At 57.5% G+C, this 23246-nt stretch overlaps 7 protein-coding genes across 7 annotated transcripts; 3 read left to right on the top strand and 4 right to left on the bottom strand.

Moving 5' to 3' along the window:
• Positions 1 to 408: 408 nt before the first annotated feature.
• On the top strand, positions 409 to 1809 carry D7B24_007407 (uncharacterized protein; the record flags this gene model as incomplete). The annotated part of the gene is made up of 1 exon (XM_028641517.1): positions 409 to 1809. One exon carries the CDS (start codon positions 409 to 411, stop codon positions 1807 to 1809), a length of 1401 nt encoding a protein of 466 aa, XP_028498642.1.
• A 1274-nt stretch (positions 1810 to 3083) lies between these two features.
• On the top strand, positions 3084 to 6140 carry D7B24_007406 (uncharacterized protein; the record flags this gene model as incomplete). Its single annotated transcript, XM_028641516.1, has 1 exon — positions 3084 to 6140. The coding sequence occupies one exon, from the start codon at positions 3084 to 3086 to the stop codon at positions 6138 to 6140; it is 3057 nt and encodes a 1018-aa protein (XP_028498641.1).
• A 565-nt stretch (positions 6141 to 6705) lies between these two features.
• Positions 6706 to 7745, bottom strand: D7B24_007405 (uncharacterized protein; the record flags this gene model as incomplete). The annotated part of the gene is made up of 2 exons (XM_028641515.1): positions 6706 to 7620; positions 7665 to 7745. The coding sequence occupies 2 exons, from the start codon at positions 7743 to 7745 to the stop codon at positions 6706 to 6708; spliced, it is 996 nt and encodes a 331-aa protein (XP_028498640.1).
• Positions 7746 to 8917: 1172 nt separating this feature from the next.
• On the bottom strand, positions 8918 to 10907 carry D7B24_007404 (uncharacterized protein; the record flags this gene model as incomplete). The annotated part of the gene is made up of 3 exons (XM_028641514.1): positions 8918 to 10147; positions 10202 to 10632; positions 10712 to 10907. 3 exons carry the CDS (start codon positions 10905 to 10907, stop codon positions 8918 to 8920), a joined length of 1857 nt encoding a protein of 618 aa, XP_028498639.1.
• A 5401-nt stretch (positions 10908 to 16308) lies between these two features.
• D7B24_007403 (uncharacterized protein) lies at positions 16309 to 18585 on the bottom strand (the record flags this gene model as incomplete). The annotated part of the gene is made up of 3 exons (XM_028641513.1): positions 16309 to 16467; positions 16572 to 18422; positions 18475 to 18585. The coding sequence occupies 3 exons, from the start codon at positions 18583 to 18585 to the stop codon at positions 16309 to 16311; spliced, it is 2121 nt and encodes a 706-aa protein (XP_028498638.1).
• Positions 18586 to 19052: 467 nt separating this feature from the next.
• D7B24_007402 (uncharacterized protein) lies at positions 19053 to 19646 on the bottom strand (the record flags this gene model as incomplete). Its single annotated transcript, XM_028641512.1, has 1 exon — positions 19053 to 19646. One exon carries the CDS (start codon positions 19644 to 19646, stop codon positions 19053 to 19055), a length of 594 nt encoding a protein of 197 aa, XP_028498637.1.
• A 2290-nt stretch (positions 19647 to 21936) lies between these two features.
• Positions 21937 to 22890, top strand: D7B24_007401 (uncharacterized protein; the record flags this gene model as incomplete). The annotated part of the gene is made up of 1 exon (XM_028641511.1): positions 21937 to 22890. One exon carries the CDS (start codon positions 21937 to 21939, stop codon positions 22888 to 22890), a length of 954 nt encoding a protein of 317 aa, XP_028498636.1.
• Positions 22891 to 23246: the final 356 nt, after the last annotated feature.

Here is a 23246-nt window from a genome sequence, read left to right as displayed (position 1 = left end):
TCGAGCATATGTGCTGGTCTCTCACAAGCCTGGGCCAACAAGGCTCAAGAGACATCGACGTTACAGTTTGTACCTTGATGCAAACGTTTTGCTGTAAATCATCGCTGATGCGATTGAAGAACACCAAACGACGTCCAGAATATCATTTCCGCTATTCACGTCTTTCGCATCGTCCGAATATTGGCGGATGAGTCAGCATATACAGGGCGCCAATTGCTGCTGTGTCCATGATTCGAGTCACTCCATCTGAGGGCTTAAGTTGATGAGTTGATCTCTTCACTGTATCATCGGGCCATCACCATCTCAAAGGCATTCAGTCGTGTCGCCGCTCTTGATCAACTAACGGACTATTTCCAAGACGCCTACACCGGCACCTAGCAGTATACGCGGTCCTTGCTGGGTCTCTCGATGGGTTCTTACGCCCCTCTTCCATTCGATATCAAGAAGATCGCCATTATCGGTGCTGGACCATGTGGTCTTGCGGCAGCCAGATATTTGCTGGACCGTGATGTCTTTACATCAGTCGTCATTTTCGAACAACAGCACGAAGTTGGCGGTGTCTGGAATTACAGCCGAGACCCGCCCGGGTCGGTTCGTGTTCCTCAGACAGATCCATTTGGTCCTCCGGAGGCGCCTTTGCCACCACGGAAGACCGGTGGTGCACCCATATTTCCCTCGCCAATGTACGAGACGCTCCATGCCAACATTCCAGGCTCTCTCATGAACTACAAGGATCGGCCATTTCCCCAGGACGCCTGGGCCTACCCTTCACGCCAGACCATTCAGGATTATATTGGGGGCTATGCAGAGGACCTTCGGTCTCACATCAAATTCAACATTCAGGTCGAAAGTGTTGAGTTAACTCAAGAAGCTGAGAGAGATAGGTGGATATTGAAAGCCAAGTCAACCGTGGTCGATGAAACCATCAAGGAAACTTTCGATGCTGTAGTCGTGGCCAATGGTCATTACTCGGTGCCGTTTCTACCAGAAGTCAAGAACATCAAAGCCTTTCACACGACTCATCCGGACATTATTATCCACTCGAAAAACTATCGAACCCCGGAGCCTTTCGCCGGCAAAAGAGTTGTTGTGGTTGGGAACGGGCCTTCCGGGCTTGACATTGCGCGACAGATTACCGGCGTGGGTGCCCAGACGCTTATATCAGTCCGCAGTCCGACCCCGGCTGACAAACTTGAGCACGTCGGGGCGTCCGAGATTGCCGAGATTGTGGAGTTTCTTCCTGATCAACAGGCCATCCGGCTCAAGGACGGTTCGGTGCAGTCCGGCATAGATGCCATTATATACTGCACGGGCTTTCTCTTCAGTTATCCCTTCCTCCCTGGGCTCGCGCCCAAGCTCCTAACCAAGGGCAAGGGTGTGTTCGGGCTGTACAAGCACCTGTTCCTGATACAGCACCCGACGCTGGTCTTCCCAGGGTTGCTGATGAAGGCGGTTCCATTCCCGCTGTCGGAAGCCCAGGCGGCTGTCGTGGCGGCCGTGTGGTCCAACTCGTTGCTCCTGCCACCCGTTGAAGAACAAGAGAAGTGGGAGCGGGGTCTCCGTGAAGAGAGGGGCGAGAACCTACACACGTTTCCGACACATGGCGGGGATGGCCTGTATATTAATGAGTTGCACGACTGGGCACTGGAGGGGTCTCCCGCTGGGCTTGAGGCACCGTTTTGGAACGACGAGAGCAGGTGGGAGCGCAGCATCTTTGCAGATGCCAAAGTACGGTTTGAGCAACACGGCACGCAGGCCAAGACGTTGAAAGAGCTGGGATTCGTGTACCCCGGAGAAGGGCACTGGTAGGGTCCTGGTAGGGTCCGTCATCCCATGTCTACAAAACATGGGATGAACCTAGGCTTGCCTGCGGCAGACCTGCCATATCGGGTGGATCGAGCAAACTTCATGACCAGGAAGCTGGATGAATCGCAGGCCCAGGCCATAGTATCTGGAGCAATTGTTGCTGCGGTGAGATGCGAGAAAAGGACTGTCGGGCGCAGCATCCTGAGAATGTTTCGAACAGGATCCATTGGGGTTTGTGCATAATGCAGCACAATGCAAGCCAACTCTACTGTATGTATACTCCACCTATTATGGATCACCTCATCAGCCCAGCGCTGGCAGTGGAGCAGAGAGGCTCGCAAAGACCCCTGTCGCATAATCACCCATGGCCGTATTGAGATGCAAGATCCAATGGTGCTGGCGGTACGCGAATCAATCTCAGCAAATCTCATTAAAACCCTTCTGTCTAGGACAGCCTGACCCGGTGACCGATTGCTGGCGACCCAGCCAGAGTCATCAAACAACTCCTTTCCTCTGATCTCGCACCTTGACAACCTCCCGTTTGCTTTGGGCGTTTGTTCGTTCCTTCTCTTCTCTGCGTCAGTGTCTTGCAGCAGCGGCGATCCCGGGGGTCGTGCTTGCTCACCTTACGTGACTCTGGGCTGCGTGAGCCCTGTTTTCATCCCGGTACCCGCATTGCATCGTGGGGAAGCTGCCACCTGCGCGCGTTGTCACTGCCTGATGAACCCTTGCGACATTCCTCTCAGCCACTCCTCCCGCTCCTTCAGCCCACCAACTCGAACACAGGCCGCCGACATCATCAATCTAGAGCACCGCCGTTGCCTCGTGTCCACACAAGGTGCGACCGGTTTCACAGACCACGTTCTTCTGTGCCTGCCTGTCGCCTGCCGTCTCGTCACCTAGCGGCGACGCCTGTCGTTGCACAAAGAAACGAGAGGGCCAGTTGCTTCAGGAAAGGCGAGCCAGAGCGATCCTCCCCCCCATCCGATCAACCTACCTACCTACCTACCTTGCCGAAAGCATCCAGCACCAACACCCACGCCTACGCTCATTACGAGAACTCTCGAAACCTGTCCTACCACTTCCACCCGAAACGTCGTCCTCCAAGTCAACCTCATCTTCGACAACGATGGCCTTCATCAGCCTGCCCGCTGCCTCTCCGCCGATATAACAATCCGCGAGCCATGCCTGACGCCACCGAACGCGTCACATCGGACGGACGACTAACCTGACCAACCAACAGCAGCAGCAGCAACAAACACCGCCAAACCGCCATCATGTCCGATCGCAATCCTCTCAAAACCCCCGTACCGCCGGGGCCTGGCTACAAACTCAATCCCGTTACCAGGCGCCAGTACCGCTTGTCCGACGAGCACTCCCCCACGCGCCAGCGCCTACACGACGACCTGCTCAGCCAGCTGACGCCCTTGTCTGCAGTCGATGTCCTGGACCATCCCACACCCTCACTGAAAGCATGTCTCGATGCCGCTACAGCTAACGAGCGAGATTTTGTTATGCGGACGGCTGTAGCGAGCCAGAAGATCTACGAGTGGCTCGATGAGCTCCTCGAATGGCCATGGCCTGCCGATGGCGGCTCAGCCGGCTTTGAGGCGCCATCTACGACCAGAAAGAAACTCTTCTTAAAGGAGACGATTCGCTGCGACAACAGAGACAGCAGTATCTTCCTCGGCAGCCTTGCCGCCGATGATGTTGCGGCCTACGACGACCGTGTCGAACAAATTTCCCACGAGCTGGACGACCTAGAGCTCGACGATATTAAGACGCACGTCTTGCACAACCACATTCTCCCGCTTTCAAGACCTGGGACCCCTTTGTCCGACACTGGCCGTCCAATTGTATCCATGGCAACTTTCAACCGGCTAGACGACCTGGCTGCTGTGATCACAGCAATCATCATGCAAGCCCTTCCAAATCTTTCCAAGCTCAGCCGTATGCTGAATACTTGGCGAATTCGGATCACCGTGCTGCGTGGCATTCCATCACTTCTCGCCGCCATAACCGACGCTGAAGTTGCGCTGGAGTCGGGATGGAGTGTCATTTCAGCACCACCAAGAAACCCCGTGTCAGCACTCGGCAGCCCTGGCCAGGAACCTGGATTGACCAATGCTGAGTTTGACATAATGAAGGTAGTTCTGCAGAAGAAGATCACGAGGCCTGGCCGTGACCTCGATGCTATGCTAGATAGCCTTGAGGGTCAGACTGATACAGTCCCCGAGAGCTGGATCGATCGCATGGAAGCCACAGAGCATGGGTATGCTGCTTGGTATGTGGCATGTGAGCGAAAGATCCGAGAGGCAGAATGGGCCAAGACGGCACGGGCCAAAGCTGCCATCAACCCTCCACAAAAGCCAATGCAGAAGGCCACGACTGGGACGATTGGAGATGGTTCTCCCCTTAAGCTACGGGATTCGATATCATCAAGCAGTACGCGCGCGGCACCTGTACCCATCACCATTCAGCCTCCGATTGACGATGTCGTCGACGATGTCTCATCTGACAAGGATACCGAAACTCAAACAAGAGACATGACGCCTCCGAAGACGCCTGTTAAGTCGCAGCGACTCTCGGCAACACTCGAACCCAAGGCTCAAGACATGAACTCGTCTTCGGGGCACCCCTCCCGATCTCCTCTCCGGACACCCGTCTCATTTCACAAGCGGTATGAAAGCTATGACGGCTCGGCAGATGATGTTGATCCGGTGAAATACGACGTGCCATCCCCTTCGGCATTCAATGGCACACAGACTGCAACTCTGAGCCAAGTTCTAGGCTCACCATCCCATACTCCGGTTTCCCAACAAACACATAAAGCGTTAAACGCTCAGATCCTTGAGGATACTGGTCAGTCATCTCCCATTGATAGTCCAGGAGGCAGCCCAGGTTTCTCTGCCGGCTCAGATGACGAGCCAGAGTTGCCGCCACTCATTCACGGCGGCCGACGCTCCAGCTCTGCTTCTTGCTCTTCGACTGTGATTCATGGGTTTGCCAGCCAGGATGGCTTCAGCGACATGCCTGAAATCTCCGCTTCGCCACCGCTGCCTCGCAAGCCTTTTGTTGAACAAGGCAGTGACTTGCTTTCGCCGCCTGCATCCGATGGACCAGACACATCAACATTCCCGGAATTCGCCCGACGAAGAGACACGTCTTACTCTCGTAGCCCGTCCAGCTCACCCCCACGTCCCAGTTATAGGGACGACAGTGCCGGCCCGATGGTGGGACCCATCCATGATGACGACGACCTGCAATCCTCTTCATTCATCGAACCATCATCTTCCTTCATCGAGGAAGATCTTGATGAGACCGTCTCATATGTTGGAAGCCCTCACAGAAATTCGATCGGAGGTGACGAGCACCTTAGACAGCAAATCAGCGACATTTTGCAGTCTATCCCTGCCAACATCAAGCTTGGATCTACTCCTAGCAGGGTCAACCTTAACCCACCTCCACCGGACCTACCTTTTCAAAAGGCCAAAAAGCCTCTCCGGGATCCCATTCGACGAAGCGCGTCTAACCTGTCATCTCGAGCATCGACGCGGGCCTCTACCCGTGCATCCACTCCAGCCTTTCTGCTGGCGCCGGCGTACGGCAAAAATCCCCGCCCTAAGCGTCAACAAGGTACCGACACCAAAGTATATCACCTATCGCGATCCACTGGCGAAGCCCCAATTAAGCTACTCATAAGATGTGTTGGCGAGAACGGCGAGCGTGTGATGGTTCGTGTTGGTGGCGGTTGGGCCGACCTGGGCGAGTACCTCAAAGAGTATGCTACACACCACGGACGAAGATCAGGGAATCCCGACGCCAATACGAAGATTGAGGTACGCGACCTGCCACGTGTAGCGACTTCTGCCAGAGCATCAACGGCCAGTCCACCGGGTCGGCCAGTGTCTGCTATGGAGTACTCTCCCGTGGCGCCATTGAATGTTCGCAAGACTAGGAGGTCTTTCGGCGCCAGCAGCCTTGGTGAGAGGTCTGCCGCTATGGCATCGTCTGCTAGACCACCCGCCCTGCCCAAAATGCCGCAGACACCTGCTCCGCCGCAAGAGGCTTCAGGGCAGGATGGTCCATCGTCAGATGGATCCTCAAGGTCAAGATCCAGCTCCCATCTGAGCTGGGCAGAGGAGGACACGTCGCTGGGCCTTGCGGGCCCCACAGGTCGCAAGGTTGAAATGAGCGAGGAGAGCAAAGCTTGGGTGGAGAGCGTCAAGCAGAAAGTGCGCATCGCCAGCGGAGAGCGCAAACCAGCAGAGGATGGACGGTTTGGGGATATGGGTCGCGTTGGCGGCACGAAACGACTGTTCCGGAAAGGATGAACTGGTTACAGTAAGTAAGCGGCAGAGCGGACATTCATTTTCTAGGGCAAAGGAGCGGACCAGGGTGGCACGTTGGGGAGCATGGCGTGCGTTGCATATCGAAGCGAGCCGGCGTTTGGAAGCCGATACGACACCACACAAAACTAGACGAAACACAGCACCTACTGCACTTTCACTGGCTGACACGCCATCGACACATACACACCTACCACACACATTCATTCAACCTTCCTACCTTCGTTCATACGATCATTCTACTACCATATCTCTTTTACTTTTGTATTTTCCCTGGCGCTGCATGTTTTCTTGGCGGCGGCTCATTGTTCATAGCACAGAGCATACAATACCCATTTTCATTTTTCTGTCAAAGCAGATATTCGAGGTTATGACAGAGCAAGTTAGATAAGCTTCGGGCTAGAGAACCAGCATGTCGTACTTCCGAGCTTTCGATATCACCATGTGCATGGGTCACTGCGGCGTGAATGACATACGATGCACTGTAATAGTGTGGGGTAAAGTTCGTCAGCGTTCGTTCTATCTCTAATGATGCTTTTCGTGGCATGGGCTACGAGTTGGTACCAGCAGCAACTGTAGCCTTCATCTCAGCATAGACCCCCCTGGCCTCTCCCGCCAGCACCTCCTTGGCATACTCCTCGAGGGTGCGCGGCTCAAAATCGGGGTACAGCTCGCGCGCGTCGAGGTAGCCGAGATACGCCGCCATCTCGGGCGTGTTGTCGCGCCGCAGGCCCCAGCTGTTCCAGTACTCAAATTGTGCGCGCTTGAACCACTCGGGGCTGCCGAGGGCAAGGTCAGCTACCGACAGCACCTCGCACGTCGTCGTGACGGTCTGCGCGTCAATATACGCCCGCTCAATCGTCTCGCCGCTCAGCCGCTCGAGAAGGTCAAAGACCTCGGTCTGCGAGGTCAGCGCGCCAAAGCCAAAGACGGACCGGTTGAGGGTGCGCGGGTCGAGGACGGCGAGCGCGAGCAGGCGGCCGACGTCGTCGAGGTGGGTCTGGGCGAAGCGCGTGGCCCCGTCGCCGACGATGAGGTCCGGCCCGCCGACGTGGGCGTAGGCGTTGCGCTTCGAGGGGAGCAGCGGCAGCGTCAGCTGGTACCACCAGCCAATGTCGAGTATGGTGTAGGGCAGGCGCAGCTTCTTGATGTGGTTCAGGTTGTCCTCCTTGATGTCGCGCAGCGAGAGGACGCCCTTGGGCGGGGCGATCGGGGCGAAGAAGCACGGGACGAAACGGGCGATGCCGGCGGCCTTGGCGGCTGTGGCGAGGGCGGGCTCCGAGGCGAGGCCGGTAAAGTTGACGGCGGAGACGAGCGTTTCGAGGCCCGCGAGGGCCGTCGCGAGGGCGGTGGGGTCGCTCGTTAGGTCCAGGGGCTGGACGTTGATGCCGCGGGTGCGGAGTGCCTCGTTGGCCGAGCTCTGGAGAGAGGATGGCCGAGTGAAGGCCGTGATTTCCTGGTGCAGCTCGTTAAGGTTTGCCGAGCGAACTTTGGCCGAGGCATGCTTACAAAAGGGTGAGGGTGCTCAAGGAGGCCATTGACGATGGAGGCGCCGGTCTCGCCGGTGGCACCAAGGACTCCGATCTTCATGGTATAGGTTTGAGTTTACGCCGGCGAAACTAGATGTGAACAAAGTCGTGATCCGCGATCCGGACGTTCGGCGACAGAAAGGTGCCGAACGACAGCTCTTTAAACAGGTTTGCCTTGCTACATGCTTGGTGTTTGTCACAGCGACGATTCAAAGGTCTCCCCACATGACAAAACTCCGCCAGGTCCGCTCCGACGGGCCCACTTCTCCGCGACGGAGACCGTCTAGGCTCCGAAGTCTGACACGAGACTGCCGTGCGCATGCTTGTCAATCTTCAATCCTGCAATGTCATCATCTCGACAACCCGGATAGTCTGCTAGCCTGACCAGTTTGGCAGCCTGAGAAAGCTCCGGGTCAGTTCCGCCCTCGGCATGACAAGCTTGTGCGTCTTTATAATCATTATCAAGCTTAATAATAGCAGAGGCACGATTTTAATAACTGCTCCGAATGAGCTTCGGATACTTCATGTAGGGACCATGCGTATTCTCCACGCTCAAGATTCGAGATCCTAAGGCGTCAGCACCCTTGTTACAAGTGCCCGTCTTGAGCCCTCTTGGAGTCCAGCGACACCCATCGATACAAGTGCTGCATTGCGGTCCCAGCAAGCACAAAATCCCTGGAAGTCGACCTGATAGAGAAGAGAGGCATTACATTTAATGCCGGCCGGAGGTGGGCATGTCACACACAGAAAATCCGGGATGCGGAATTTCCATGCGCTTGCTTTCCGAAATCCCGGCCTCCAATCCCCAGGTACTGCCTTTGAATTCCTCCTGTAACATCGAGCCTCCCGTCAATGCCCATGTCATTCACTTCATCGCTGTGAGAAATAATAATGATAATCCAATTCATAAATACTTGTATTAGCTCATTGGAGCAATCTATCCCATCAGGTACCTTCGTAAAGATAAGGTCCGTCTAACCAAAAGTAAAGCTATCTCAACTCTTGAGATCCGAAAGGTTGGTATCTTATATATGCCTTCCCAATCCTGAGGATCAGGCGCTCGGCATCGCGTGGCGTCGCGCGCTCTGCCAGAAACTATGATTCTGTGGCGCAAATGTTTTCCTTCTCTTCATCGACGAATAATCATGTGCAGCGCCAGTCAAATTCAACCGCTTACACCCGGGAGACACTGCTTCTCCCCTCACTCCATTTTTTTTGTTCCTGCCAGTGCGTCTAGAAGCGGGCCTTCTCGGTACCGAACGACATGGGGTCATACATGCGGTCCTTAATGTAGGCAGTCAGGGCGACATCGCCCCACTCTTCCCACTCGACCCACTGGGATTCAGGGAGCTTTGAGACGCCTTCCCTGCGGGCAGCCTTCATGACTTCACGGGCAACGACCAAGCTAGCGTCACGGACACGCTCAATGCTGGGGTAGATGAGGCCCTTGTGGAGTTCTTCGGCGTTGAGTGACTCGGCGAGCGCAGCAGCCGAGGTGTAAACCATCTCATCGGTGACGTGGGTGGCCTTGCAGAGGATGGCACCGAGACCAAGGCCGGGGAAGACGTAGACGTTGTTACCCTGGTTGGGGTGGTAGGTGATGGCCTGGCCGTCGGGGGTCTTCATGGTGAAGGGGGAGAAGGGGGAGCCCGAGGCGAAGATGACGCTGCCGTCGGTCCACTGCACAGCCTGCTCAAAGGTGCACTCAGCCTTGGTGAGAGGGTTGCTCAGAGGGAACAGGATGGGACGGCGGCCAAGGCCGCCAGAGTCGACAGAAGCCTTGAGAGCACGGACAGTGGACTCGGTGAAGACGCCAAAGGTGGCCGTGAGACCAACCAGGGCCGACGGCTTGACGTACTCGATGACCTCCTCAAGAGTGCGGAACTGGTGGCCGTTGTTATCGGTACGAGCGAAGTACTTCTTGTGCTCGGCCAGGTTGTCACCACGATCACGGGTGACAAGACCCTTGGTGTCGACAAGCCAGAACTTTTCACGCGCCTGCTGCTCGCTGAGGCCGCGGCGAGTGTAGTACTCGACGAGCTGCTTAGCAACACCAACACCAGCGGAGCCGGCTCCCATGAAGACCAGCCTCTGCTCCTCGAGAGGAACGCCAGACAGGTTCACAGCACCAATGTAGCCACCGAGAACGACAGCTCCAGTGCCTTGGATGTCGTCGTTGAAGCAGCGGTACTTGTTGCGGTAGCGGTCGAGGTAGTTGAACGCCTTCTCAGTGTCAAAGTCCTCAAACTGCACAACCATGTTGGGGAACACCTCAGTGGCAGCCTCCATGAACTCGTCCATGAACTCCTGCTGCGTCTCCACAGACACGCGCTTGTGACGGAGACCGAGATAGAAGGGGTCCTTGAGGTTGTCCTCGTTGTTGGTGCCCGTGTCAAGGACGATGGGCAGAGTCTTGGAGGGATTGACACCAGCGGCACCGGTGTACAGGGCTAGCTTGCCAATCTGTGAAGAGTTAGCTGGGGGGTCCCGTGACCATGGGATGCAAATTTGGCCTACCGAAATGCCAACGCCGTTAACGCCGAGATCACCCAGGCCCAGAATCCGAGAGCCGTCGGTAACGACACAAATCTCAGGGTCGGGGTAGGGCCAATTCCTCAGCATGGTGCGGATAGACTTGCGCTGCTTGATGGAGATGTAGAGGGCCTCGGGGCGCGTGTAGAGGGAGGAGTACTGGAGGCAGACGTCGCCAATGGTGGGGGTGTAGACAAGAGGCATGAGCTCGCGAATGTTGTCGATGAGGACGCGGTAGAAGAGGTCCATGTTCTGGTCCTTGAGGGTCGAGAGGTACATGTACTTGTCGATGGGCGTTGAGCGCGTGTTGATCATCTTCATGGCGCGGGCGCTCTGCGTCTGGATGCTCTCCATGACGTGGGGGATGAGGCCAGTGAGGTTCTTGGAGACACGGTCATCGGGGGTGAAGGAGAGGCCTAGACATGTCAGTCGGGGTGGAGAGAGGGAAGGGGAAGGCGAAGAAGGAGAGAGGGAGAAGAGAAGGACGAGACTGACCCTTGTTCCACGCAGGCTCGCGGAGGACCTGGTAACCGCAAGCTGACGACTTGGGGACATAGTCGGTGCTGCGGTACTGTTGGACCTCGCCGTAGTGGTTCTGGGCATAGCCCCGGTGCTGGTCGAGGGCGGCGGCCTTCATCTTTTCTTCAATGGCGTTGATGTCGACAGAGTTCATAGGGTTGAAGTCTGTCATTCTCCGACTGGATATGGAGGTACGCTTAGTAGATATAGACGTGCGGGAAGAGCGAGCGGAGATGACGGACGATGAGGAGGCGGGGGAGGATGACCGAGGCGTGGATATATCAGAGCTAGCAGCACTGTAGGGATACGACGCCATTGAAGAGGTGGAGGTGTGATTGGGATTAGGGGTGGAGGAGGACGGGACGGAGAGGGTGGTGGTGGTGGTGTTGGTGTTAGTGTTGGGACGGGCGCCGGGACCAGCAGCGGCAGCTCGCAGAGAGAGAGGAGAGGACGAGGTGAATGCTCGAGAATGAGACGGAGACTGATGGGAAAGAAAGGGAGAGCTCGTGACAATACACCTGCCTCGAGAGGTGAGGAAAAGGCGGCTTTTGACGTGTCCGACGGAGGCGATTGGGGTAGGGACACCCAAGGCCCGCCAAGTACCGAGACTTTGGCGCATCCCGGCGAGGGGATCGTGAGTTCGAGGCTGGGCCTTGTCGCAAAGCCTGCGCAGCGAGTTTCACGAGGGGTAGCAGGTACCGGTACTTTGGGGCAGGCGGAAACAGAAAGAGCAGGGGGGTGGGGGTGGATGGCAGCCGCGGAAGAAGGAGGGGGGGAGAAAGATGGGATGGAAGGAGGGTGTGTGATGTGCCTCCGGGATGAGATGTCGATGAGGCACTGCTGAGGAGACAGGAGCGTCCGCGAGGAACCAGGATTTGGAGAAGGGGTGGCGGCGGAAGCAGCTGTACTGTAGAAGGAGCAGCCTTGAGCAATGGAACGTGAAGGAGCAGCGAGAAGACAATCCGGAAGGAGGGGCCGGGGAACGAGATGAGCTCTGTCTGCCCTTGCCTGCGCGTTCAGTCCAGTTCCCGGTGTCAGTTGGTCTGTGCCAATGGCTCAATGTCGTCCAGCGTCTTGTTTTTCGCCTTGGTTGCTGCCCGATGTAATATTGGGAGAATGGAGAATGTCGGAACGAAAACAAGAGTCGGCTGCAGGAGACCCTGTCGTGTGCTCTCTTCCCTTTTTGCTGTCTGTGTTTCTTTCTCGAACCCAAACCTGCGTCCACCGGCCCTCCGTGGGACGGCACCGAAATTTGAACCTGGCACTGGACGGGGCCGATGACTCAGGTCCAGCAGCGCTCGCTGGCTCTAGGTCGCTGCGGCTGGGTCCTGGGTTGGGTCTTTGGGCTTTGGACTTGGGAAGGGGGCCCAGCTGCAGGGCCATGGATCGGACTCGGGATCCAATGACAGGGGGCCAACACGCCTCTAGCGCATCCGCCTTCCGCAGTCTGGGGAAGAAGCAACCCCAAAAGTGCCCCCCCCAACGAGACCCTCACAGCGTTCGCGACCCTCACCGACGGTGAGCTCCCCGATCTTATTGGACTGCATGACTTGGTAGGCCCAGCATGGTCAAGCATTTACCCCCTCCAGCTAGACGGACGCCTCTCCACCGGGTGAACACTCTTACGTACATCAGGCCCTCGCGAGGTCCGGCGCAGCATGCCTGGGTGTGCTTTGCGTTGCCTGCTTTACGTGTTTGCTTGCTTGGTTCGCAGATTGGTTATCCCAATTTTTTTTGTTGGGACATGCCTCCGGGCGTGGGAGCGATGGACCGGTGAGGAGGGTTGGGTTGGGTGTCCGTGACGGCGCTCGTCCAATGTCCAATGTCCAATACCGTCGTCAGCCTGTCAGTGCTGAGGCCACCCCCTGCGTTTACTCTTGCTTTGCAGCAGTGTGTACATTGGTAGGGTCCGAGACATTGAGAGCTGACAGGCTGAACGGGGCCGGGCTGCCTCTGGCGGTCGTACCGGCCACCGATGGAGGAGGACACACCGACAAGGTGCGTACCTCGATCCCTGTCGATGGTTTGTTCTTCTTTCGCTTTCCTTCGTTCGCCTACTAGCTTCGTCCATGTTGGTTGAGACTTCGCCGATGTCCGATGGTACCGGACCGGCGTCAAAGTGGTCTCCCCCAAATGCGTCGTGCTCGAGATGGAGTAACCCAGGAGAAATCCTCCGCGTCAGCACCGGCGCTTCACGGAGGAGTCTAGACTGAAAAGGTACCCGCTCGCAGAATTCCGAATGGGGTCAAAGGGAGTACTACTCCCCTTCATTCTGTTCGTCCTGTCTGGCCATCCCTGAAGATCTCGAAGTGAAGTCGGAACGCTCAAACGCAAGGCTTTTGGAGACGAAAATTTCTTGGGGAAAGGGGTGGGCTGGCAGCAGGGGGTGGGCAGGATTCGGGGAGGGTCGATTGCATAAGGCGCCCCTGTCTCGCGTGTTCAACCTTGAACAAAGGGGCCAATGACACTGCTGTCAAGTCATCCTGAACAGCTGGATCTGGCTAGTAATGCTCGTTTGGCGGGCCCGGCATGACGGAGTCAACCCCCCCTGCTCGTGGTGTTACTGCCAGGCCTCTTGGCTTCAACATGGCAGGCTAGCGTCTTTCGGATTAGTTCTCTCTCTTCACCTGGGGCGGCCCAACCCGCTTTCTCAGAGTTTTTTTTTTCTGTTTGCCTGCTGCCCTGCCTGCATGATCCCCAAGAAGATGTGGCCCCCTAATGGAGGCTTCTGACAAAGCCTCCCTAAGAAAATGGTGCCAAACGGGCGCTTCCCGACCAAGAGACCTGTGAAATTGGGGAATCACGACATGGCCCATGGGCAGTCTTTGCGAAGCAAGACGAAAACACTCCTCCCGACTTGTTCCGATGTGGAGGGCAGGGGCACGACTAGCGGCAACCACCATCGGCAGTCGTCCGTGTTGCCCTTTCGCCCTGCAGCAGACGAACAATCATGACGGTTTGTGACTGGTACTGACCGGACCAGGAGCTGGGCTGGGACCTGGAACCGCCAAAACATTGCGGCTGTTAATCAGTCCGTCAGGCTTGCTCGTAAACACGGACTCGATGGCCGATTCGATCACAAAGTCAAAGAAACCCAGCGGCCGCTGAAACACAGACTCAGATTCGTATGATCACCATGCTGGCCATGTCTCTCCACCGCCCTCAAACATGGGGTGAAAGGGGGAGGGAGGGAGGGACGGCAGACTGGAAATCACGGCAGCGAGGTTTCTGCCTCTGCCCTGTAACAATGGCGACGATCGGCCAAGGCTCGTCCCGTCTCGCCCAACCTTGAGATGTCATGCCGCGGACGGGCGAGCTGCCGGGGCTGCACGTTGCGAGTCGGACCTTTCAGGCCAGAGTCAGGAGGATGAAACTTTTCGCCCGTCCCATGTCCATCCCCATCTCGTCGTGTCTGTACTTTGACTAGCCGTGGAGCGTGCCAGGTTCAGTGAGGAACTACCGGACCTTCGATGTCTGATGCGCCCCTGCGGAGTCGATCCGCTGTTCGGTCTGTCTGGGTCTGTACGTTGCGCTGCGTGTACACGAGCATACAAGTGAGCTACGAGGATTCAGATGATACATCGTCGATGGATCACGATGGGGCCCTTGATTTGCTCTCACCTGCTCACCAGACGAACGATGATGGGGCATATGGGGCACATGCCAGTCAACGTCCTGGTCTCCCCCGTCAGCCTTGTTTGGGTCGGGGGACTTCGGACGCACGAATTGCTGCTGCTACACCAGTCTCCTCCCCAGCTCACGCGAGCACCTCCGGCAAGACATTGTCCCCCCCCCTTTTTTTTCTCTTACCATGCCATTGACCCCAATTGTGTGCATCCGCGAGTGCTACCCCAACTTGACGAACTGAACTGAGGAACAACACATACACACACGCACACGCACACACACACACACACACACACCGCTTGATATCAACACTTTGCTCACCTCCCGATGAATCAATCAATCCTCTTCTACGCCAACAACACTACTGCACAGCTCAGCCCCTCATCACTTTGGCCGATGCGCATCTCAGTCCATTGGCCTACATACTGGATCACAAGCGCGTCATGTCAATTTCTCCTCCGACATCTCCCGACATTCCCCTTGCTCCCCACTGTTGAGTTTCCACCCCGCATAACGATGGGGGGGAGAGGTGTAGACGGCCAGAAAGCGCTGCTGCACCAGCAGGCTGCGTCACGCCCTTTCTTCTTTGGGCGGGATGCGGAGAGTGGAGGCGGGTGAGCTGAGGCTGTTGTTATGGGGAGGGGGCCTTTCCCTCAACGGGCCATGTTCCTCAACACGCACGCAGTTGGCCAGCTTGTGGGTGGTCGTGCTCTTGGCCTCCTCTCCCCCGCACAATTGAGGCTTGACGCTAATACCACATGCGCAAGGTGAGCTCTTCCTCCCCCAAGGTTCCAACCCCGCATATCGGAGCTCCTACGTGGAAAGCGTGCCAAGAGCAGCTTCGATCGGAGGAGAAGGAGGGGTCTTGCCTCGGTTGGCTTGGGGCGCCCTTTCCCTTTCTCTTTCCCTGGGGTCGCGAGGCGTCTTGGACGTCCGATGTGCCTCCGATGACTCTTATCACGGCCCATCGTGTCTGGCAGCTGAAGAGGGTGCCAACGTCACTTCGCATCTTGGGCTGGCTGAGCGTCGAGGCGTCATCTTCTGGGACCTCCATGCTGTACACCATGCCTACCAGCATACATGGGGAACCGAGGTTGAGACGATGACTCCTACACTTCTCTGTCTGCCTTGCAGCATGATGCCATTCACGATGATGGCTGGCACTTCGCATGCACGCTGACTGCCGAGGCGTCACTGATCTAAGCTCTTCTGATAGTCGGGTACCCGACTGCAGCGCCGCCTCGGCCGTCGTCGACGCTCTTTGCACATGTCTCTTTTGGGATTGCCGAACACCAGCCAGTTGGAGGTGGGGAGCTCACGACACAGCCGATGAGGCAGTTTTGTGTTTGGCGTTCGTTCCCCTCCGTGATACAGCGGTGGCGGGCTTGGCGGGCCCTTGTTTTCTGTGTGTTTGTGTATATGTGTGTGTGGTTTACGATTCACGCAGGTGAAGCATCGGCGCCGGGATCAGCATCTGATCGCCGAAGTATGCTTAAGATGCCCGTCGTATGAACCGCGGTATCAGATCTGGGTGATCCGACATGCCGGGCGGGCGAAGGGCTGTTTGATCGGACCAACTGTCTGACACACCCTGGGGGCCTCGGGCCAGCTCTGACAGCATGTCGGCGATCACAAGGAATGTGACTCTGAGGTTGTGGTTTCGCGAAAATCAAGATGGAGAAGGTGATCAGTGGATTCCTCTAGAATTGACTGACAACCTGGCTGGCAGGCTGTACTACTCTCTTCGCCTTCTTCTCGGCCTGCGACTCACTTCCGATATACTCATTCTATGGGCGAACGGTAGGCCAGTATCACCCTCATCTTTGGTGATCGCCACGCCATGCTCGTTTCTATGCAAGCCGCCTTTGCTGTTGTTGTTCTATGGGTGGCAAGACATGAACCTCTCTGACTCCTAGATATCCCATATCCCATATCCCAGACCCTCTCTACAGCCTCCCCTTCCCAGCCACCAGCTCCTCGACCTTGGCAAACTGGTAATAGTAGTCTAGGCTCTTCGGATTCAGTAGTGTCCCGCTCGGCTTGATTGTGTGTCCCGACACGATCTGCTTCACGGGCAGTTCGACCTTTTTCAAGTTCACAGTTGTCTGCGTTTTGTCAGAATCGATTCCACTTCAAGAAAAAGCACAGCCCTGGAGAACTTGGCATGTGGCATTGAGCATGACAGAAAAGAAAACAAAGCAGAACTCACTGGAATCTCGGGCGTCTCAAATATCCAGCGGGGGACATGCCTCTTCGTCAGCTCCTTTCCGATAGATGCCTTGACCCCCTCCACCAGCTCACGGTCAAACTTGTGCCCGGGGCGCATCATGAGGAAGAGCATGACGCTCTCGTCGGCGTCTTCTGGTCGGCGCTGCCCCACGCACAGGCTGTCTGCCACGCGGTCGGCAAACCGTCTCTCGATGACGGCGTAGATCTCGGCGCTGCCGAAACGCACACCCGAGGGGTTGAGCACGCCGTCGGCCCTGCCGAGGAACGACACGTTGCCCGTCTCGGGATGGATGGCGCAGAAATCTCCATGCGCCCACACGTGGTCGAAGCGGCCAAAGTACGCGGCGTGGTAGCGCGAGCCCGCCGGTGCCGTGTTCAGCGTCGAGGCGCCAGGGCGCGCGGCGGCGTCGCCCCAGAGATAGATGGGGATATTCGGGAACGCCGCCGTGGCGACGAGCTCGCCGGGTTCGCCCACGGGGAGTTCCTTCCCGGGTCCGTCGGGCAGCTGGGCGTCGTAGATGGCAATCGGGACGCCGAGGGAGGGGCCCTGTGTTCCGCCTCGGTAGACTGGCGTCAGGGGGTTCATGAGGCCGAAACAGCCCGCAATGTCTGTGCCGCCAGAAATGTTGGCCAGATGCACGTTTTGCGGGAACCCCTCGTCGTAGAACCAGTCGAATAGCTGATCTGACAAGACCATGCCCGTCGTAGAGACCATGCGGAGCGACGACAGGTCGGCAACGTCCTTTGGGCGGATGCCAGCCTTGGCCATCTCGAAGAGCCAGCGCGGGCTCGTCCCGAGCTTGGTGATCTTCTGCTCGGCCATGATGCGGATAAAGGTTGTGAGGTCGGGCTGGAAGGGGGATCCGTCGTAGAGAATGGCGCGGGCTCCGAACAGGAGCTGCGCCACGTTGGCGAGGTACATGATCCAGCCGGTCGTGGTGTACTGCAGACCTACGGAGTCGGGTTTCACGTCCTCGTGCAGGCGGGATTCCTTGGCAACGCTGAGCAGCAGCGTTCCGACGGCGTGTACGATGGCTTTGGGCGTGCCCGTTGTCCCAGAGGAGTAATAAATGAGAAAGGGGTCCTGGAAGCCGACGTGCACGAAAGGGGGTGGTGTGGCCGACGCCGACTCGAGGAAATGGTCGAGCGTTTCGGCCTTGGGGATGGAGGAAATAGCAAGGGGTTTCTCAAAGCGGCGGATGGAGACGATGCCCTCGAATCGATCGCACTCCTTCATGCCCTGGGCGACACCGGCCATCTTGTCGCGGAGATCGACCGTCTTGCCATTGTAGAGGGCGGCATCGTCGAAGAAGATGAACTTGGGGTTCACCTGGACCGTCCTCTGCAAAATACCGCTGATGCCCATGTCCGTGGACGAGCTGCTGAACACGGCACCGAGCCATGTCGTTGCTGTCAGGACGAGGAGCGTCTCGAACGAATTGGCGCCAACGAGGACGACGCGATCTCCCTTGGTCACGCCCCGCGCCTTCATGGCCGAGGCCAGCCGCCCGGCCTCTCTTCTGAGCTCGGCCCAGGTCACGTCTCGAACGGCGCTGTTGCCCTCGCGCACCTCGGTCAGCGCAATCTTGTCATCCTCCTTGTCCTTGGTGCCGCGGTGATCCTTGGGGTCTGCAGATGTGCGCGTGTGAAGCAGGTTCTCGGCAAAGTTGAGATAGACGCCGGGGAACCAGACGGGGACGGCATCGATCGGGGCCGCTTCGTCGACGATGCTCGTGGGAGCGCCAGAATGAATGATATTGGCAAAGGTAAAGACATGGGCATAGAAGGTGGCACGGTTGGCACACGACCAGGCGTACATGTCTTGAAAGGTCTATTCATGGTCAGCTCAACAGCGAGAGAACGAGTGAGGGAATGGATCTCACTTGGAGGTGTAGAGAGTGCGTCTGGTTGACTTGTTGTATGAACTTGTACATCTGGGTGCTCTTGGGATCAGGGTGCTCCCAGAGCTTGCGCAAGGCAGTATCGGAGCCCATGGTGATGGAGGATGCGGTGATACAGCGTCTATCAATAGCCAGCTAGCAGGTGGTCTGGGACCAATTTTAATCCTTCTGGAGAGAGCACGGAAAACTCGTTGGAGGCCTGGTCTAGTTGCGTACACATCGACGGGAATTGAAGCTGAACGGAATGCCTTTGTATGAGCTGGCGAGCCGAGGTAGAGGCGACGATCAGCTAAGGAAGCAGGACCAACCAAGGTGCGGGGTGCCGTGCTCGGCGCTCACCTGCAGCTCGTAGCTCCTTCTCCAGGCTGAGCGAGAGCTTTGTCCATGTGGAGGGACGCGGGGAAGCTGTACATGTACTGCGAATGCCGATCTGGGGACATCACTAATCATCTTTTCTTTCACCATGAATGGTAACAGCGATCTTTTTCAATTTACACCACGCTCATCCGACCAGCATTTCGCAAGTCTCCGCATCGTACACCACACGCAGCGGTTGTACATCATGCAGCAAACGTGCCGCCCTTGATGCCGTGCCTCCAACCCATGTAGCCCACCGTCCCAACAACGCTGCCCAGCCCAGCAACACCAACAAGGCCCCTCCACCCGAGATTGGCCATCTGCTTGCGGAAGCCCACACCTGCAATGCCCAACGCCGCGAGACTCGTGCCGTAGGTCCAGTCATCGACCTCCGTCTGGAACGGGTTGGCCCTGAGCCTCCAGCTGCGGTCGAGCCACTCGACCTCGTCCCTCCCCCACATGTGCGCTATCGTGACGAGCGCTGTGATGCCCACCGTCGCGACCGTCGCAGACCCCACCGTGCCGAGCAGCCGGGCGGCTCGCAGCGGGTGTGCAGACGGGTTCGCCGAGGGAACGGCCGTCTTGGCGAGGGTCGTGGAAGCTCGGATCGTCGCGGCATCAGTGGGCGCGTAGGCGAGGAAGGGGACGCGGGAACCGGCGGCTGAGCGCAGGGCAAAGGTGCCGAGGCCGAGGATGGAACCCATGGTGGCGGCGCGCGTGAGGACGTGGGTCCAGAGAATGGTGCGGGCGAGCGGCTGGTCCTCCGCGAATGCCGTGTGCGGGAAGAAGCGGGACATGGTTGTTGTAGAGAGAGAGAGAGATCCAGTGGCCAGCGAGTGCAGACGAGCTGCGGTGCCTCGAGTCGGAAGAGGTGGGCGATGTCGAGTCAAAAGCGCTTCTGTACAAAGGCGTCCTGATGAGGTTTCCTGAGAAGAACGTGAAACAAGACAGTAAGGAGTAGTGGTATGAGTCTGGAGCTTGTTGACGGCAGGAGGAAACTTTGTCGGGAACTACGCGCTGTTTCACAGTGCCACATGCTCTTCTTTTATCAGGCCAAGTTGACATTCGGTGTATGGGCGTCATCGATGCCAACGTCAGCCCCAGCTGAAGATGGGCAGCCCATGCGGCACGAGTTGGCCGAAGGATGCCTCTGAAGAATGAGTAGGCATGCTGTGCATTATCAATCGCAGTGAACCCAGAAGCCAGGACGGGCGAACTGGCCAGCCGGCTCGCACCTACCTACTGGTGCGAATGCGAGTCCGAGTGCAGGTGCCAGTGAGCTACGTGTAGCTGTAAGGTGCCGCCGCTCTGGCTCTTTCTGAACTGGAAGGAGCGACGAATGAAAGGCTCGTTAATGGTCAGAGCGCATCGCATGGCTTGGCCCTGCTCTTGCCTGCCACACGCCATTGAATTGGAGGTACCGTAGGTAGGCAGGCAGGTGCAGGCTGGCAGACCGGGCAAGAGGTACGGTGTGCTCCAAAAGGCAGGAAACAAGCAGTAACTTATGCATTGCTCTGCTGACTCATGCACCCGGACGGCGCATCATGTTGTACAGACCCCATGCTCCCCCCTAAACACCACCACCCCCTTCCCCTCCCCCTCAACTGGAACATCACGACCCCCGGCACCCATCCCCAATCACCCCATCGCGTGTTGCCTCGCGTGTTGCCTCGCGTCCGACACACACTCGGCCGGACCGTGAATTCGCCTAATGACCACACCCTCGAACCCGCCGCCCAATCCACGCGACCAGATGTTTATCGGCCCGTCGCGGGCGTCAAGAGCGCGCCCAGAGTCTTCTGCCATGCTTTCGACTTTGCGGAACTCTTCTTCCGCTCGAAGCGCCGTTCCCGCTTCACATGCTTTCCTTTTTTCCTTTTTCAAAACCGCTCGTCTACACCGTTGTTCATGAACTTGCATTTGCAAATGTTCGAGTCAAGAAGTCAGGCACCCCTTCACATCAGGTTGATGCATGGGATAGACAACCTCGCCGGCGAAGCGCCGAAGCCTAGGTCGGCATTGCTGCCCCTTCTGGCCAAGTGTCGGCTGTCGAGAATGCTTCATGTGAACCCCGCGCCCGCGGGACCTGGGGAAGAGCACTGATAGTCAGGCACGCGAATAAGCTTCTACCCCGATCGCCTCTGCAAGCCTTGAGCAGCCACCAGTGCCGGCATAGACGCCGGCCTGGATCGGATCGGATCTGTCTGCTCTGTCTGCCCACGGCATGGCTGTGTCCCCGTAAGGCGCGTCTCCAAGGTGCAAAACCGATCAACATTGCGAAGTGACGACCACTGCGTCCCGAGTCGAATTTTCAGTTAACCGTGTTCGTGGACATGGGCCCGTCCGCTCACCGTCTGATCGTACCATACACCGCACACCTGCGACTCAAGATCGATCAGCAGAACGCCCTGGATCCTGGAGTCCCCACGATCTGGCAGCCAGCCTAGCTCCGATCAGGACGCACTCCCGTTTTGCCGCCCGGGGTGTCGACCTTCTCTTCGCGCCTTAGTCACGCGACCATTGGCCCGTCACTTTACTGAACAGACGCGATCCTACCTTGCCCATCATGAGATGCCAGGTCCCGCGGCTTTACTGACAGCCCCTGACATCAATCTGCTGGCGCCAAGCTTGGTGATAGGGTCGCATCCTGGAGAAGGGCCTTTTCTGCCCCTCCGTCTAGATGACCAGTGTCAACTTTTCGGCGGGCCGATGGGTCTCGCGGCGTGATCTCGACTTTCCTACCCCCTTGTCGTCCGGCGCATATTCTCTCAGAGTGTCGTGGGCGGGCTCCTCGGCCTCGGGCTAGAGTCATGCCTTCACAGGAGAGGAGCGTTCGGCATCATGAAGTTGACTGAGTGCCGACAAGGAGGGCCGTGATCGAGAACTATAAGTACGATCCGGAGTCGTGCTTCATTGCGACTTGATGTTGAGCCCTCAGCAGACAGCCCAGCAAACCAGCCCTCTCGTCCTCGCATCCAGCACGCCTCCTCTTGCTGCGACTCTGTGTGTAGAAAGGCACCTTCGTCACTACCGCCATGTAAGTTTGTGCTTCCAACAGCACACGGCAGCCACAGCTAACCGACCAGCATGGTTTTCGCCCACTTGCTCGCCGCCGCTCTGGCTCTCCCCGCCGTTCGCGCAGCCGTCCCCTCGATTCCCGGATTCTCTCTCACCTGGTCCGACGACTTTGTCGGCACGGCCAACAGCCTGCCCAACCCCTCCAACTGGATCATCGACACAGGCACCGGGTACCCAGGCGGTCCTCCCCAGTGGGGAACCTGGGAGATCCAGTCCTACACCAGCAGCCCCGCCAACCTCAAGCTCAACGGTAACGGCGCTCTTCAGATCACGGCTCTGAAGAACAGTGCTGGGCAGTGGACGTCGGCACGCATCGAGTCACAGCGTTCCGACTTCGTTGCGCGCCCTGGTGGTCGTATGCGCATCCAGGCAAGCCTGAACCTACCCGTCGTCGGGTCGAACGGCATTGGCTATTGGCCTGCCTTCTGGACCCTCGGCCGCGCCTACCGTGGCAACTACCAGTACGTTTTTTTCATCCTGCTCTTTGCGCCGCCACCTTTCATCCTGTGCCATGAGCTGACAGCAGACAGAAACTGGCCGTCCGTTGGCGAGTTTGATATTATGGAGAACGTGAACGGTATTGACCGCGTCTGGGGCGTGATGCATTGCGGCACCAACCCCGGCGGCCCCTGCCGTGAGACCGACGGCCTCGTCGGCAGCCGGCAGTGCCCCAACAGCCCCTGCCAGGGCAACTACCACACCTACACCCTCGAGGTTGACCGTACGCAGGCCCTCGAGGCTGTGCGGTGGTTCGTTGATGGCATTCTCTTCTGGCAGATCGTCTCGACCGACCTGCCGGCCGATGTGTGGGCGCAGAGCGTGCACAACCCGCACTTTATCCTGCTGAACCTGGCCATCGGCGGAGCCTTCCCTAACAACAACTTCGGCAGCCAGACGCCGCTTGCGAACACCATCTCTGGGGGCACGCTGCAGGCAGAGTACATTGCTGTCTACAATAGCTAGATCGTGGGATGTCTTCATCAGAACAGGGAAGGGGAGCGCCAATGCCTGGGACGGTCACTACATGCGCGGGCTTTTCGTTGTACATTCTGGACCTTTTTTGACCGTACATTCTTCTCCGTACAATTTATGATCATGAGCTGGTCTGTATTCACAACTGTCCACCTGTTCGCGCCTTGGTCAAACGTCGTGATCATGACTTCGGCCCGAGGTATGCGACATAAGGTACTGATAGGTTTGTGCCGTGACTGCAGCCCCTTCCTCGAGGAAATGGCTATAGCCTCCCGATTTCCAGATTGCCAGCCTAAGGCTTGTTTAGAGTATGCCGCAAAACATGTGTCATCGGAGTTTTCTACCCC

Source organism: Verticillium nonalfalfae, assembly GCF_003724135.2.
Source record: "Verticillium nonalfalfae strain VnAa140/NRRL 66861 chromosome Unknown scaffold_6, whole genome shotgun sequence".
NCBI classification, from domain to species: domain Eukaryota; kingdom Fungi; phylum Ascomycota; class Sordariomycetes; order Glomerellales; family Plectosphaerellaceae; genus Verticillium; species Verticillium nonalfalfae.
This window is presented reverse-complemented; position numbering and strand designations above follow the sequence as displayed.